At 40.5% G+C, this 12,252-nt stretch overlaps 1 protein-coding gene across 1 annotated transcript; it reads left to right on the top strand.

Moving 5' to 3' along the window:
* The first annotated feature begins 1,416 nt into the window (after positions 1 to 1,416).
* Positions 1,417 to 2,474, top strand: LOC143845664 (uncharacterized). The gene has a single exon (XM_077354059.1). It carries the CDS (start codon positions 1,482 to 1,484, stop codon positions 2,265 to 2,267), a length of 786 nt encoding a protein of 261 aa, XP_077210174.1. The 5' UTR covers positions 1,417 to 1,481; the 3' UTR covers positions 2,268 to 2,474.
* Positions 2,475 to 12,252: the final 9,778 nt, after the last annotated feature.

Here is a 12,252-nt window from a genome sequence, read left to right on the forward strand (position 1 = left end):
TGAGAGTCCTTGTAGGCTATAAATTTTCCAAATGATAGCTTTTTAAGGGAAATGTTATCAGCACTACTGTATTTTAATAATCGCATTCCTCACTTTATTAAAAGTACGGTATGGCCCGCACCATAGGATGATCCAAACCGTCCATTAGATGGGCCACAGCCTAAATAAGTTGTGCCCCAAAATACATTTCCATTGGTAGATCCTAACCCTTCGATCTGAATGTTAGAGGGTTGATCCTAACCCTCTATAGATCGGAGGGTTAGGATCAACCTATGAAAATAATTTTTGGGGGACAACCCATCTAATGGACAGTTTGGATCATCCTATGGTGAGGGCCATACCGTACTTTTAATAAAGTGGGGAGTGCCATCATCATAACATTTCCCCCTTTTTAATGTTCTACTTTCCTCCAAATTCAGGTGAAGGAATGTAAAGAAATAGGATTATGTTTTCCTTTTCTTCCAGCGTTGCTAACCCTGTTGAAGTATAAATGATTAAATAACACAACTCTAACATAGCTATTGCCTCATTGCAGGTCTTGGGCTCAAAATCCGATAACTCTTTGATATTACAAATCCACATGTACGACAAACCCAAAAGAGAGCCTACATGTGCCACATGTGCGACCAACCCAAAAAAGTGGGCCATACGTTAGCGGATGGGTGAGTGTTGAAGTATAAATGATTAAACAACTCCAACTATAACATCTTAAGCATTTGGAGTAATTGGTTGTTTCACAAACCCATATAAACAACATAGGCCAAGGAAACTGTAGATCAGTTAGTTTTACAGTCAATTAGTTTAAGAGCTGAGCGGAGCCATGTCATGTAGCCAAAGGAATATGATCTCTCTCTCTCTCCAACCAGCCCAAGTGTAGAAACGAAGGTCAAGAGTCCAGAGTCTACAGTTTTTCTCTCACTGCTCCTTAACTAGAACGAAAAGGAACCCTAACCTAATCATATTTTGTGAGGGAGACTTTTTTTTTGGATCGGTTGTGAGGGAGACTTTGAGCATAGAAAAAGAGACTTTCGTAACTCGTAAGCACATGCAGCGTGCGCAACACGACATTGTTTTCCTCTACCCCACCACCCCACAATCCCCGCATCATCACCCGGCCCATTTTACAAATTTTCACTCCCCCCAATCTAACAAAATACCCCTTCTCTTTCCCTAAATTAAACCCCTTCTCTTAGCTTTTAGAATCCAAAGATGCCAACCACCCACCTAACAAAAAGAAAAACAGACGACAGAGGAAACTTTTTCTCACTCCAAAAGCATTACAGTAATATTTCTTCGAAATAGAGATTTTTCTTTATGTGCCCTTGTGCAAGGGACCACATTCATTAAAGAGAGAGAGAGGGGGAGAGTGCAACCTTCTATATAAGGAGGGGATTATCACGTCTCTTCTCCATTACTACTTTCCTCTCTCTCTCTCTCTCTCTCTCTCTCTCTCTCTCTCTCTCTCTCTCTTTTGCTCTCTCATGGCTCCCTCTACAAAATATTTCACCTTCCTCTTCCTCATTTTCCTTGCATTCTCCCTTCAAGTTGAAGCAAGGGAGAGCCATTTCTTCAGTAAGGCCACGCGTTACGACACCCAAAACAAGACAGTACAAGTGGAGAAAAATGAACCCACCACTGTCACCCCTCAGAGTCACAATGGCTATGGTCTCTATGGCCATGAATCCGAGCGAGTGAAAGATCAGTTCAGTGCTCCCCCGGAGGAGTACCCCGACGTCAAGAGCTACGAAAACAAGCAGTCCACTGCGGGCTACCTCAACGACGAGTACTACAACAAACAGAACACTGAGGGATATCTTAACAATGAGTACTACAACAAGCAGAATACTGCGGGCTACGGTAACAATGAGTACAACAACAAGCAGTCCACTGCGGGCTACCTTAACAACGAGTACTACAACAAGCAGAATACCGCAGGCTATGATAACAGTAAGTATGATAACAAGCAATATGGAATGAGTGATACTAGGTTCTTGGAGAAGGGCCGATACTATTACGATGTTAACAAGAAGAACAATTACTATCAGAATGAGTATAAACAGCCTGAGACCACGCCGGAGCGATATAACACGGCAGGGCGCGGTGGATATAACCGGACACCTGGACCGCCGACGGAGCGATATAACACGCCTGAGAATGCTTATGAGAAGAGTGGAGGTTACTATGGTAGTAATGAGAATGCATATGAGTACAATGGTTCAAATAAGGGCTACCAAAACAAAGAGGAGAATGAGGAGTACATGCCATAGAGGCTTAGTTCAAGGGTGATGTTACATTCAATCTTAAGTTATGGGTAGTTTTTTGTCATTCAGATATTTATCTTAAGACTAAATTATGGGGGATATTTGGTACTTTTGTTTGTGAGTTTGGTTTTATATGTAGAGATGGTTTTTATAAGCATCCATTGTACTTGGTGATGGAAAAATCAAATAAGAGTTTAAGTGTATACTACAAAATCTTGTTTTCCTTCCATTTGAGGTAGGTATATCCTTAAGGGTACGTGTCAATGGCCCAGATGGTCCGATGGATCAAAGGATCCGAACGTTAATTAATAGACATGATTTGGGCACAACAGCTGGATCTGAACCATGTCCATTGGATTCATATCTTTAGGCACGAAATTATTCCAGACATATCCACAAAGCTTCCTATCTATATCCAATGGAGGGTGCCAAGATGCAAAAATACCCTTCATATTTTATTTTTTCCATTCATACCTATTCAGGAGGGGCAATTTTCCCACATTTTGTTTCTACCACGATTCTCCTATCACTCTCAATTTTCTTCCCTCTTCCCACTTCCCACTTCCCACTTCCCACTTCCCTCCCTTAATCTTAATTCCTAACTCTGTGCAAATAGTAGGATCCGAAAAATACTCCAAAATGGATCCGATTCATAAGGGATAAAAAGTGGTCATGAACAAGACCTAGGTGGGTCCGATCCGAAGTGGACCCTTTGACACCCCTCCCATCTACTAGAGAGAGAGAGAGAGAGAGAGAGATCTGTGGGAGGAAAAGCCATAGCTGTTTGACTTGAAAAGCTAATTTTCTTTATTCTATTTTATCAGAAATCTCGATTATAATGGTTTTAGCACTCATTATGCCTGAATAAAGCACCGAAAAATGATTGTAGACAGCTAATATTTGGCCATGTAGTTTCTTTTCTCTTCTGTTTACTCGGAATGCTAATATTTTTCACCCTGGTGAGAAAAATATTTCAGGGTTTTGGTGCTTGTGACAGATATGGTTGGTACCATTGCTTGCACCAATCGAGTGGGCGTAAATGGTATTTTATTTACCGAGCAAATGTTACTGTCATTCCTATCACTCAAAATATCAGAAAGGGGACTTTGCATCCCTTGACTGCCGCCAATAGAGTGCGCCCCATTAAATGGTCACCTAGCATAGCATTACTTTTTTGGCTCCTTGCATTGTTTGGTTGCACACCATACATAAGGAGAGTAGTAGAATAAGTAGTCAACAGAGACGAGACAAGCAACGAATTGAATTTGCCTGGAATTACCATTATAGTCTTACCAAATGGCTTCCAATCATGGGTACCACGTCAATAAAATTCCCGCATTGAACTCTATGATGTCTCATATGTGATTATTGCATGTCTGCTTATGTGGCATTCTTGTCCTCTCTTTATACATCCAACCCACAATCCACAAAAAAGGTGGACTGTGGTATATTCGTAAAGAAACCCCTTTAGGAAATTTATATGATGGGTGACCGTAAAAACACGTGAAGTCTAAAAAAGTAGGTACGGCCCACTCCATATGATGATCCAAACCGTTCATCTATTTGGGCACAACGTAAATAGGTTGTGCTCCAAAAATTCATTTCCATAGGATGATCCTAACCCTCTGATCTGTAGAAGATTCCATAAATGATTTTTGAGGCACTCCTTATTCATATCAGTTCAGATCCTAGGGTTAGGATCATCCCATGGAAATGATTTTTGGGGCACAACCTATTTACGTTGTGCCCAAATAGATCAACGGTTTGGATCATCATATGGAGTGGGCCGTACCTACCTTTTTAGACTTCACGTGTTTTCACGGCCACCCATCATATAAATTCTCCCCCCTACTTATTCCCCTACTCTCCGACGTCTCTAAAATGTGGTAACCAAACACCACTTACCGCTATTATCCAAGGTAATTCTAGGCAAATCCAATGCTTGTCTCCTCCCTATTGACTACTTATATTCCACTACCCTCCAAGTATACGCCGTGCAACAAAAACGGACAATGTTATCTTGTCTGGTTTAATTTGGGGATTTGCCTATCCTGCTTGTGTAGCATATCCTTACTCACTGGGGCTGTCTTCTACTTGAACGGAGGATAGCAAGCCTCCCCAAGGATAAAGTAAACCCAGCCTGCTATCCTAGTGGAGAACAGCTCCATTAAGGCTAAATGTTATATTCGCCAGCTTTTCATCCCCTGGCCACACCCTTGTAGTGGAATAGAGTAGTCATAAATACCCTAGAGGGGTGTCCCAGATAGGGAAGGGGGCGAATTATCATTTCCCCTATAATAATTCTTCCTTTTGTTGGATGATAAATGCCCTTTTTGTTAGTGTGGCCTTCTTTTCTGGTTTTATGAATGATCCAAAATATTTTGACAGTTAGGTAGTGGGCACAATGATAGTGTCTCGTAAGCCGTAATTATGTAAAGGGAATATATTCTCCCCCATTTTTTTTTTTACTTGGGACAGCCTTGTCTAGTGTAAAAGAGTAGTCATATTGATACATACGCCAGAAGGGAGGGGCTGTCACTAGTAGAAAAGGGGGGCAATATTATGTAAAATGGTTGCTCGCAAGTTATGATTCATTTTTTTGTAACACGTCCTACCCCAGCCCATTGTCTTTGGTCCCACCTTGAATAAATGATCTGATCAAGGTATTGATCAATGGCCTACAATCATTCGAATGTGGTTGTGTTGATGGAAAATGGTGGAGAAAATCAGATAGAGGGGTTATGATTGCTTCAAGGCGTGTTACAATTTGTCACTTTACTCAGATGATATTCTCCCCCACCAATTGAGTGAAGTGCAACGTGGATCGGCAAGTTCGCCTCCAAGATACAATGAAGCCCAATAAGCAAAGCATATTGATGATTGTTAACTCTTCGCACGAGCGGAAACAATCCCGAAACGCTATTAGATTTTGCAAGTCTTTAAAAAATCTGGTTTGTGTTTCTGCAGAATAACTCAAACTAGAAGCGAATGGAAGAATTAAAATAGTATGTACGCGTAGAGAGAGAGGGAGGGGAGGCTTTGGATCTCTTAGATTTCAAGATAAATCTGTAAATCCAGTGATAATCCACAGATGTCAATTTTTTGATCTATTTGTAGACCATTTAATGGCTCTTCTGTTTGAAAAGCACTCCTTAATGGCACCTTATTGCAATGGGCTACTTATATGACCGTTAAATCACTCCAGATCGCAATTCTACGGCCCATATCGGTCCTGGAGTGACTGTTGGTTTGTGTAAAACCTCTACCCTATCACTGTTAGATCATGCCCGATTGCTAATCTACAGTTTTGATCACATCCGATCAGCTCTTGATCGTTGGGAAGTGACTAATCGTGATCCGACAATCTAGATTGCACCCGATCAGACTCCAACCGATCCACACGATTCGATGCTCCGAAATGCACCCGATCAAGCACTAGCCATTGGAACATCCGAGCGAGAACCTATGGTCTAGATCGTAACCGCTCGGGATCTCCATCGGAACTCGATCTCGATCGACAACTCGAGTCGAATTTGGAAAATTTTAAGCTCTCTAATCACTCCTCGCAATGATGCGTCACGCAAAGCGTGCCAAAAGCGCCCTACAACTCACGCCGTGCATGCAGATGGTGTAACCGCATCGTCCGCGGTCCTACCTTTTGCCAAAACCCACATGTGAAACAAAGCAAGAGAGAAAAGTTGAAGGGAGTAGATTAACCCCTGTCCACCTTTTTTTAGTTTATGTTTACACCCATTTTTTGTTATAATCGGTCATAAAAGATCAAGTAGTCAAGTGGCGATTCTTTTGGACAGGTCGGTGGAGTTATTTACGACCCTAGCATTTGACAAGCATGTGGTGGAACGTGCATACATTGGGGCATAAGAGATTACGCGGTTATTTATGGGTTTCCCCGAAACATGTTTACCTTTAAACCCAATATGTCAAGCGGGACCAAGTTACCAAGACACTGCCTGGATGGACTGAGTCAAGGAAGTGGCGCTGCATTTGCCAATCGTGGGAAGGTGGATGGTAACCACCTGGAAGAATGGAGGACATGCGAATAAGAGAACCTAGAATGGGCGGTTACAAAAAAAAAGTTCCCTCCAAGAGAACATGGGATAATGAGGAACAATTACCTGAATTAAGCTTTATAAGGATGCGTTGTCTCTAAGGAGGTGGTCCGGGGACCAAAATCCAAACATGTTTTAGCATTTTATCTTTACTTTTCAGCACTATACTTTTTACATTTCCGTAGTTGTGGCTTTTATCTAGATTAAGGAAGCAATGAATTCATCTTCACTGGTGAGTCTTTCTCTTTAATTCCATTATCCCTCGCACTGGCGTTTCGTTTGTGTTGTTTTGCCGTTTAGCTTGAATTGGACGATTTGTTGACCCAGAGAGTCGTTTGCATTCTGCACACATAGACCAATAGCGATTAGCGAGTCGTTCAAGTTCTACGTGTGTCGACATCCCCAAATTTGGTGTCATGTCTATATTGTGAAAAGTCCTTTCCATATGTATACAAGTAGAGGAGTCCAAGGAAGAAGTGTCGCTCCCCTCGTCTTCTCAATCGCTTGAAATCCAATCCCAAGGGACGGAAACATTTCCCTCGTCAAACCCCTAAATTGAGTTTCCATTTTCTTTCCTTGAGAGAGGCTGGCACGCCCGCACATATTTTTCCACACACTCACACCCGCTCCACTCCACACACACTTGGTTGCACTAATCAACCACACCGGAGCGCCTTCTTAGACCGAACAGTTTCCAATGTGGGAATAAATGACTTCTCTTCCAACAACTCCTCTTCACCTTTTTCAAAAAGCTCCTTTTTTCAAAAAACAAAAGTTTTTTATTTAAAAATCATTTTCCAAAATCCTTTCATCTTGGAAATATCCAATAGGTTGAATCAAATATATACAATGTTAGGCTAGATCAACATGTCCTATCATTACAAATATTTTGATCGTTAGCTAGTGGGCACTTGTGGCGAGATGATGCAAAAAAATAAGGAAAAATAAAACTATGTATTGAATTGATGTTTTCTTTTTCCTTATGTTTGTGACTCATCAAATAAGGAAAAATAAAACTATGTATTGAATTGATGTTTTCTTTTCCTTATGTTTGTGACTCATCTCACCCTTTCCTCACTCATGTTCCCTCAATTCTCTTCGACTCCCACCTTCCTTGTACCTCCCTAACCCTCAATAAACCAAAATTCCATGGTAAAAACTTTCTTGGCTGCCAAACATGACCTTACTTTCTCTTTACTGTATGTGTTTAGTTTTGTAGAAGTTGGAGAGGCTTAGGGATTTTGCTTGGCATTTGGGTGCCATGTGAGCAAAATTCTCAATTTGGTTGCCAATATAGCATTAAACTTCCTAGAGACTTGTTGGGATGTCTCGTGGGTAAGTGGCATTCTTGTCTCCGCCTTGTAACATCCAACCCAAAATTCACAAAAAAAAAAATGGAATTTCGCTTGAATTGTCCCCTCTAATTTCTATCTCTTCCCCCTTTTCTCTCTCTCTATATTGATAATAACACCCCTTACTTATTTCCCTACTCTCCCTCTACGCCGCGCAAACAGAGACACTACTTACTCTCTGAGGTAATTCCAGACAAATCCAATGTTTGTCTATTCCCTGCTAACTACTTATTCCACTGCCCTCCGAGTCGATGCCACGCAACCAAATGCATTTGCTTTTGAAAAAGTTGGGAAATGAAAAATGTTTCAAAATTTCTTAGTTTATGTACCTATGAAATAAGATAACTTGAATCAACTATATTCAATATTTACTTACACTGAACTTCAATTTATGGTAATATCTCTCTAAATTAACGAGGACCATATCATTTCCTTCTAAATTGTGTGAAGAAAAAAAATTCCCAAGAAAAAAATTATCGTAAAAAATAGTTTCTTGAAATGGAGGGCACGCTTGGATTTATGTATTTTGTTTACTTGGAAAAAATTTCCTAAAAAATGAAAAATCTAATGTTCGGTGAACCAAATCAATAGAGATTTTAGAATTCTCGGATAAAACTTTCCCAAAAGACAATGAAAAAAGAAAACCTCCTTTGGGGTTTTTGCAAAAAGAGAGTTTTTGCAAATAGAGTCCTCTATTTTGCTAATTTGCAAATCAGGAATGCATTATGGTCATTCGTCGCATATCAGGTCATATGAAGACCTTTCTTAACGGAATGCAAAAAGAGCCGTGTTTAATATTTAAAAAGACAAAAATGCCCTTTGTTTTTTAAAAGAATAAATTATACATGCACGTGCAGCCCAAAACGGAAGTGAGTCCACATTGTTTGTGTGATCCAAACCATTCATTCATTGGGCCCTAGGTGTGCCCAAGGAATCTTTTCCATGGGCCCTAGGTTTTAAAATTGAAGGCACAATCTTTTCCATAGCCCCTCCCTGTGGTTTCTGACACATTCAACTTAACCCTTAATGTTTAAAAAGTTACAAGTAGACCCCTTAATGTTTAAAAAGTTACAAGTAGACCCCCTTGTGGTTAGGGCTGCAAATGAACCGAGCCGGCTCGCGAACATGTTTGGTTTCGGCTCGTTAAAAGCTCGGCTCGGGCTCGTTCGTTTACTAAACGAGCCGAACCCGAGCCCAAAAATTAGGCTCGCCAAAATAAACGAGCCGAACTTGAGCTTTGTATAGTTCGGCTAGGAAAAGCTCGTGAGCTTTTTAGGCTTGGTTCATTAACGAGCCGAACCAAGCCAAGCTTTAAAGCTTGGATTATATTTGTTTTTTATATATATAATAAAAGAATGTGGGTTGTTTATTACAAATGAAGGTTTGGCCGAGTGGTTAAGTCACTGGATTTACAGGGACTTGGGTTCAAATCCCACATATGTATGTTTTTATCATTCTTAAGACGAGCCGAGCCGAGCCGAGCTTTTTCGAAAACTAAACGAGCCGAGCCGAACACGAGCCTTCTTAAAAACTAAACGAGCCGAGCCCGAACACCCCAAAGCTCGGCTCGGCTCGGCTCATTTGCAACCCTACCTGTGGTTTCAATTTGTGTAAGGTAGACCCCCTCAGTTAATGGTTAGTCCACAGATTGAAGGGTTAGGATGATCCTATGGAGCTGATTTTTTGGGCACACCCTGTCTATGTCAGGGCCCATCAAATGAATGCTTTGGATCATCCAAACAATGGGGGCCCACTATGTTTTTGGTAGTGTTTGGATTCGGGTATGGGCCCACATTGTTTAGATGATCCAAAGCGTTCATTTGATGGGCCCTGACATAGATAGGGTGTGCCCAAAAAATCAGCTCCATCAGATCATCCTAACCCTTCAATCTGTGAACGAACCGTCAACTGAGGGGGTCTACCTTACACAAATTGAAACCACAGGGGGTCTACTTGTAACTTTTTAGACATTAGGGGTTAAGTTGAATGTGTTAGAAACCACAGGGGGTCTAAGTGTATTTTTCCCTTTTATCTTTTAACAGAGATTTTATATGGCGGACGACTGTGTGTGCACGGGCACCAAAAAAATGCCGTGGGGCCCACATTGCTTTTGTGATCCAAACCATTCCCGTTTGGTTGCCGGAATTTTTTTGGTTTTTGGGATTTTTGTGGAACAAAAAACTTTCTGGGAGATTGGTGGGAAAAAAAACTCCCTGGAAAATAAAAATCCCATGTTTGGTTGACCGGACTATGGTGGGAAAAAAAATTTGTTTGGTTGCTTGAACTGTTGGGAAGAAAAAAATTCTTCTGCAAGCTTATTTTTGGTTCCTGGGAGTATTTTTTTTCCTTCCTGGGTCTTCGTGCGGGGCTATTTTGGTTCCTGGGATTATTTTGGGCCCACCAACCAAAGGTGGGTGAACCTACTGAAATTCCACAAAAGTCCCAAGAATAAAAAAAATTCTAGCAACCAAACGTAGTTATTTTTTCCCACCATAGTCCGGTCAACCAAACATGAGATTTTTATTTTACCGGGATACTTCTAGCGAGTTTTTTTTTCCACCAATCTCCCAGAGAGTTTTTTGTTCCACAAAAATCCCATGAACCAAAAACATTCCGGCAACCAAACGGATGGGCCCATATGTAGATAGGATGTGCCCTGAAAATCATTTCCATACGATGACCCTAACCCTGTGATTTGTCGAGGTTTTCATATTGTGCCTTCAATATTCAACCTCCGTTAGGATCATCTACCGAGAAGATTTCTTGGGCAAACCCTATCTAAGCTATGGCTCAATGAACGAATGGTTTGGAGCACCCAAACAATGTGGGTTGCACGTGCATTCACGGATCATCCTCCGTGTAATACCTACTTTTAGCAGGCAAAGGGCGTTTTTGTCTTTGTAATAATTGAAAGACGTCTCTGTTTGCATTCCGTTAAGAAACGTCTGACATGACCTGATACATGACCTGATTTGCAGTGAAAAGCCATAGGGTCAATTACCAATGGGGGACAAACATTAGGCAAAATTATCAACAGGACCCATGCTTTTCAAAAATTATCAACAGGGGACAAAAGAGGTATTGTTAGTAAAAGCTGGACGAAATGCCCATTGGCATTTACAACACGTTTTGACCTTATATTTTCCTTCTTCCCTCTTCTTTTACTTTTCCATTATCACCTTTTTGATTTTTTACCTTACTAGTCATCTTCCTCCTTGTTCAACCACCATTGTTACTGGCAAATCTTGAAAACTTGAATGTTGAGTTCTTACCATCTATCTCTTTGTATTTAGGTTTTGTTTTTCTTTTCTTTTTTTAGGGTTTTGCACTATTTTTCATTCCTCTGTTTCTGATTTATCTTGTTTAGGGTTTAAGCGATTTGTATTTAGGGTGAGTTCTGAAGATAATGCATGGTTGGCTTCACTTACTTTTTTGGAAGATAAGTGGTTGTATAAGAAAAAGTTGATGTAATACATGAATGGATGGCTACACATTTTTTGATTTACTTAAATCTTTTTTTGTAATACACACATTGGGATGTAATACACATTTAATGAAAATAACATCAATTTCTTCTGTTATTTCTATCATGAGCAGAATTGTATTGCTCATTAGAAGAGTTGCTATAGGTAGGGGGTTTTGTAGCAGAAGGGGTTTATCAACTCTCTGGAAGGGGGTTAGTAATTCTCAAAAGTAGGGTTACCAATTTTTGAATGGGCTTATCAAGTGCTTGAAAATTGGCCGAGGGTTTTCAAATCTCTAGGATTGGGGTTATCTAGTATAAAAAATGGGGTTACCAATTTCCGAATGGGGTGATCAAGTCCCTGAAAATTGGCCAAGGGTACTAGAGTTTTGGAAGGGGGTTTTTAAGTCTCTGGGATTGGGGTTATCTAGTATAAAAATAGGGGTTACCAATTTTTGAATGGGCTTATCAAGTCCTTAACAATTGACTGAGGGTCCTGGAGTTTTGGAAAGGGGTTTTCAAGTTTCTGGGATTGGGATTATCAAGTATCAAAAGGGGGTTACCAATTTCCGAATGGGCTTATCAAGTCCCTGAAAATTGGCCGAGGGTACTAGAGTTTTTGAAGGGGGTTTTCAAGTATTTGGGATTGGGGTTATCTAGTATCAAAATGGAGTTACCAATTTACGAATTGGCTTATCAAGTCCCTTAAAATTGCCCAAGGGTACTGGAGTTTTTGAAGGGGGTTTTCAAGTCTCTGGGGTTGGGGTTATCCAGTATCAAAATGGGGTTACCAAATTCCGAATGGGCTTATCAAGTCCCTTATGAACACGTTTTCACTTCCTATTTTTTTCATTCGTTCATTTTCACGTTTTTTTCTTTCTACCGTACGATTCATCTTCCTTATCCTCCATTGAAAGGGAGAAGGAGAAATGCAAAATCCTAAAACAAATGAAAAACAAAACCTAGATATTGAGAGATAGATGAGAATGAACTCACGTTTCAAATTTTAGAGTTTTTCCTCCTCCAATGGTGGCTAAATGATGAAGAAGATGACTGGTAAGGTAAAAAAACAAAATTGAAAATGAAAAAGTAAAAAAAAAAAGAGG

This window comes from Tasmannia lanceolata, unplaced genomic scaffold (assembly GCF_043159265.1).
Source record: "Tasmannia lanceolata isolate RefF3 unplaced genomic scaffold, GAP_Taslan_0.1 ptg000015l, whole genome shotgun sequence".
In the NCBI taxonomy this organism is placed as follows: domain Eukaryota; kingdom Viridiplantae; phylum Streptophyta; class Magnoliopsida; order Canellales; family Winteraceae; genus Tasmannia; species Tasmannia lanceolata.

What these genes read in the sequence shown, in the direction of transcription:
- LOC143845664 (XM_077354059.1), top strand. Translation starts at nt 1,482, where the DNA reads ATGGCTCCCTCTACAAAATATTTCACCTTCCTCTTCCTCATTTTCCTT.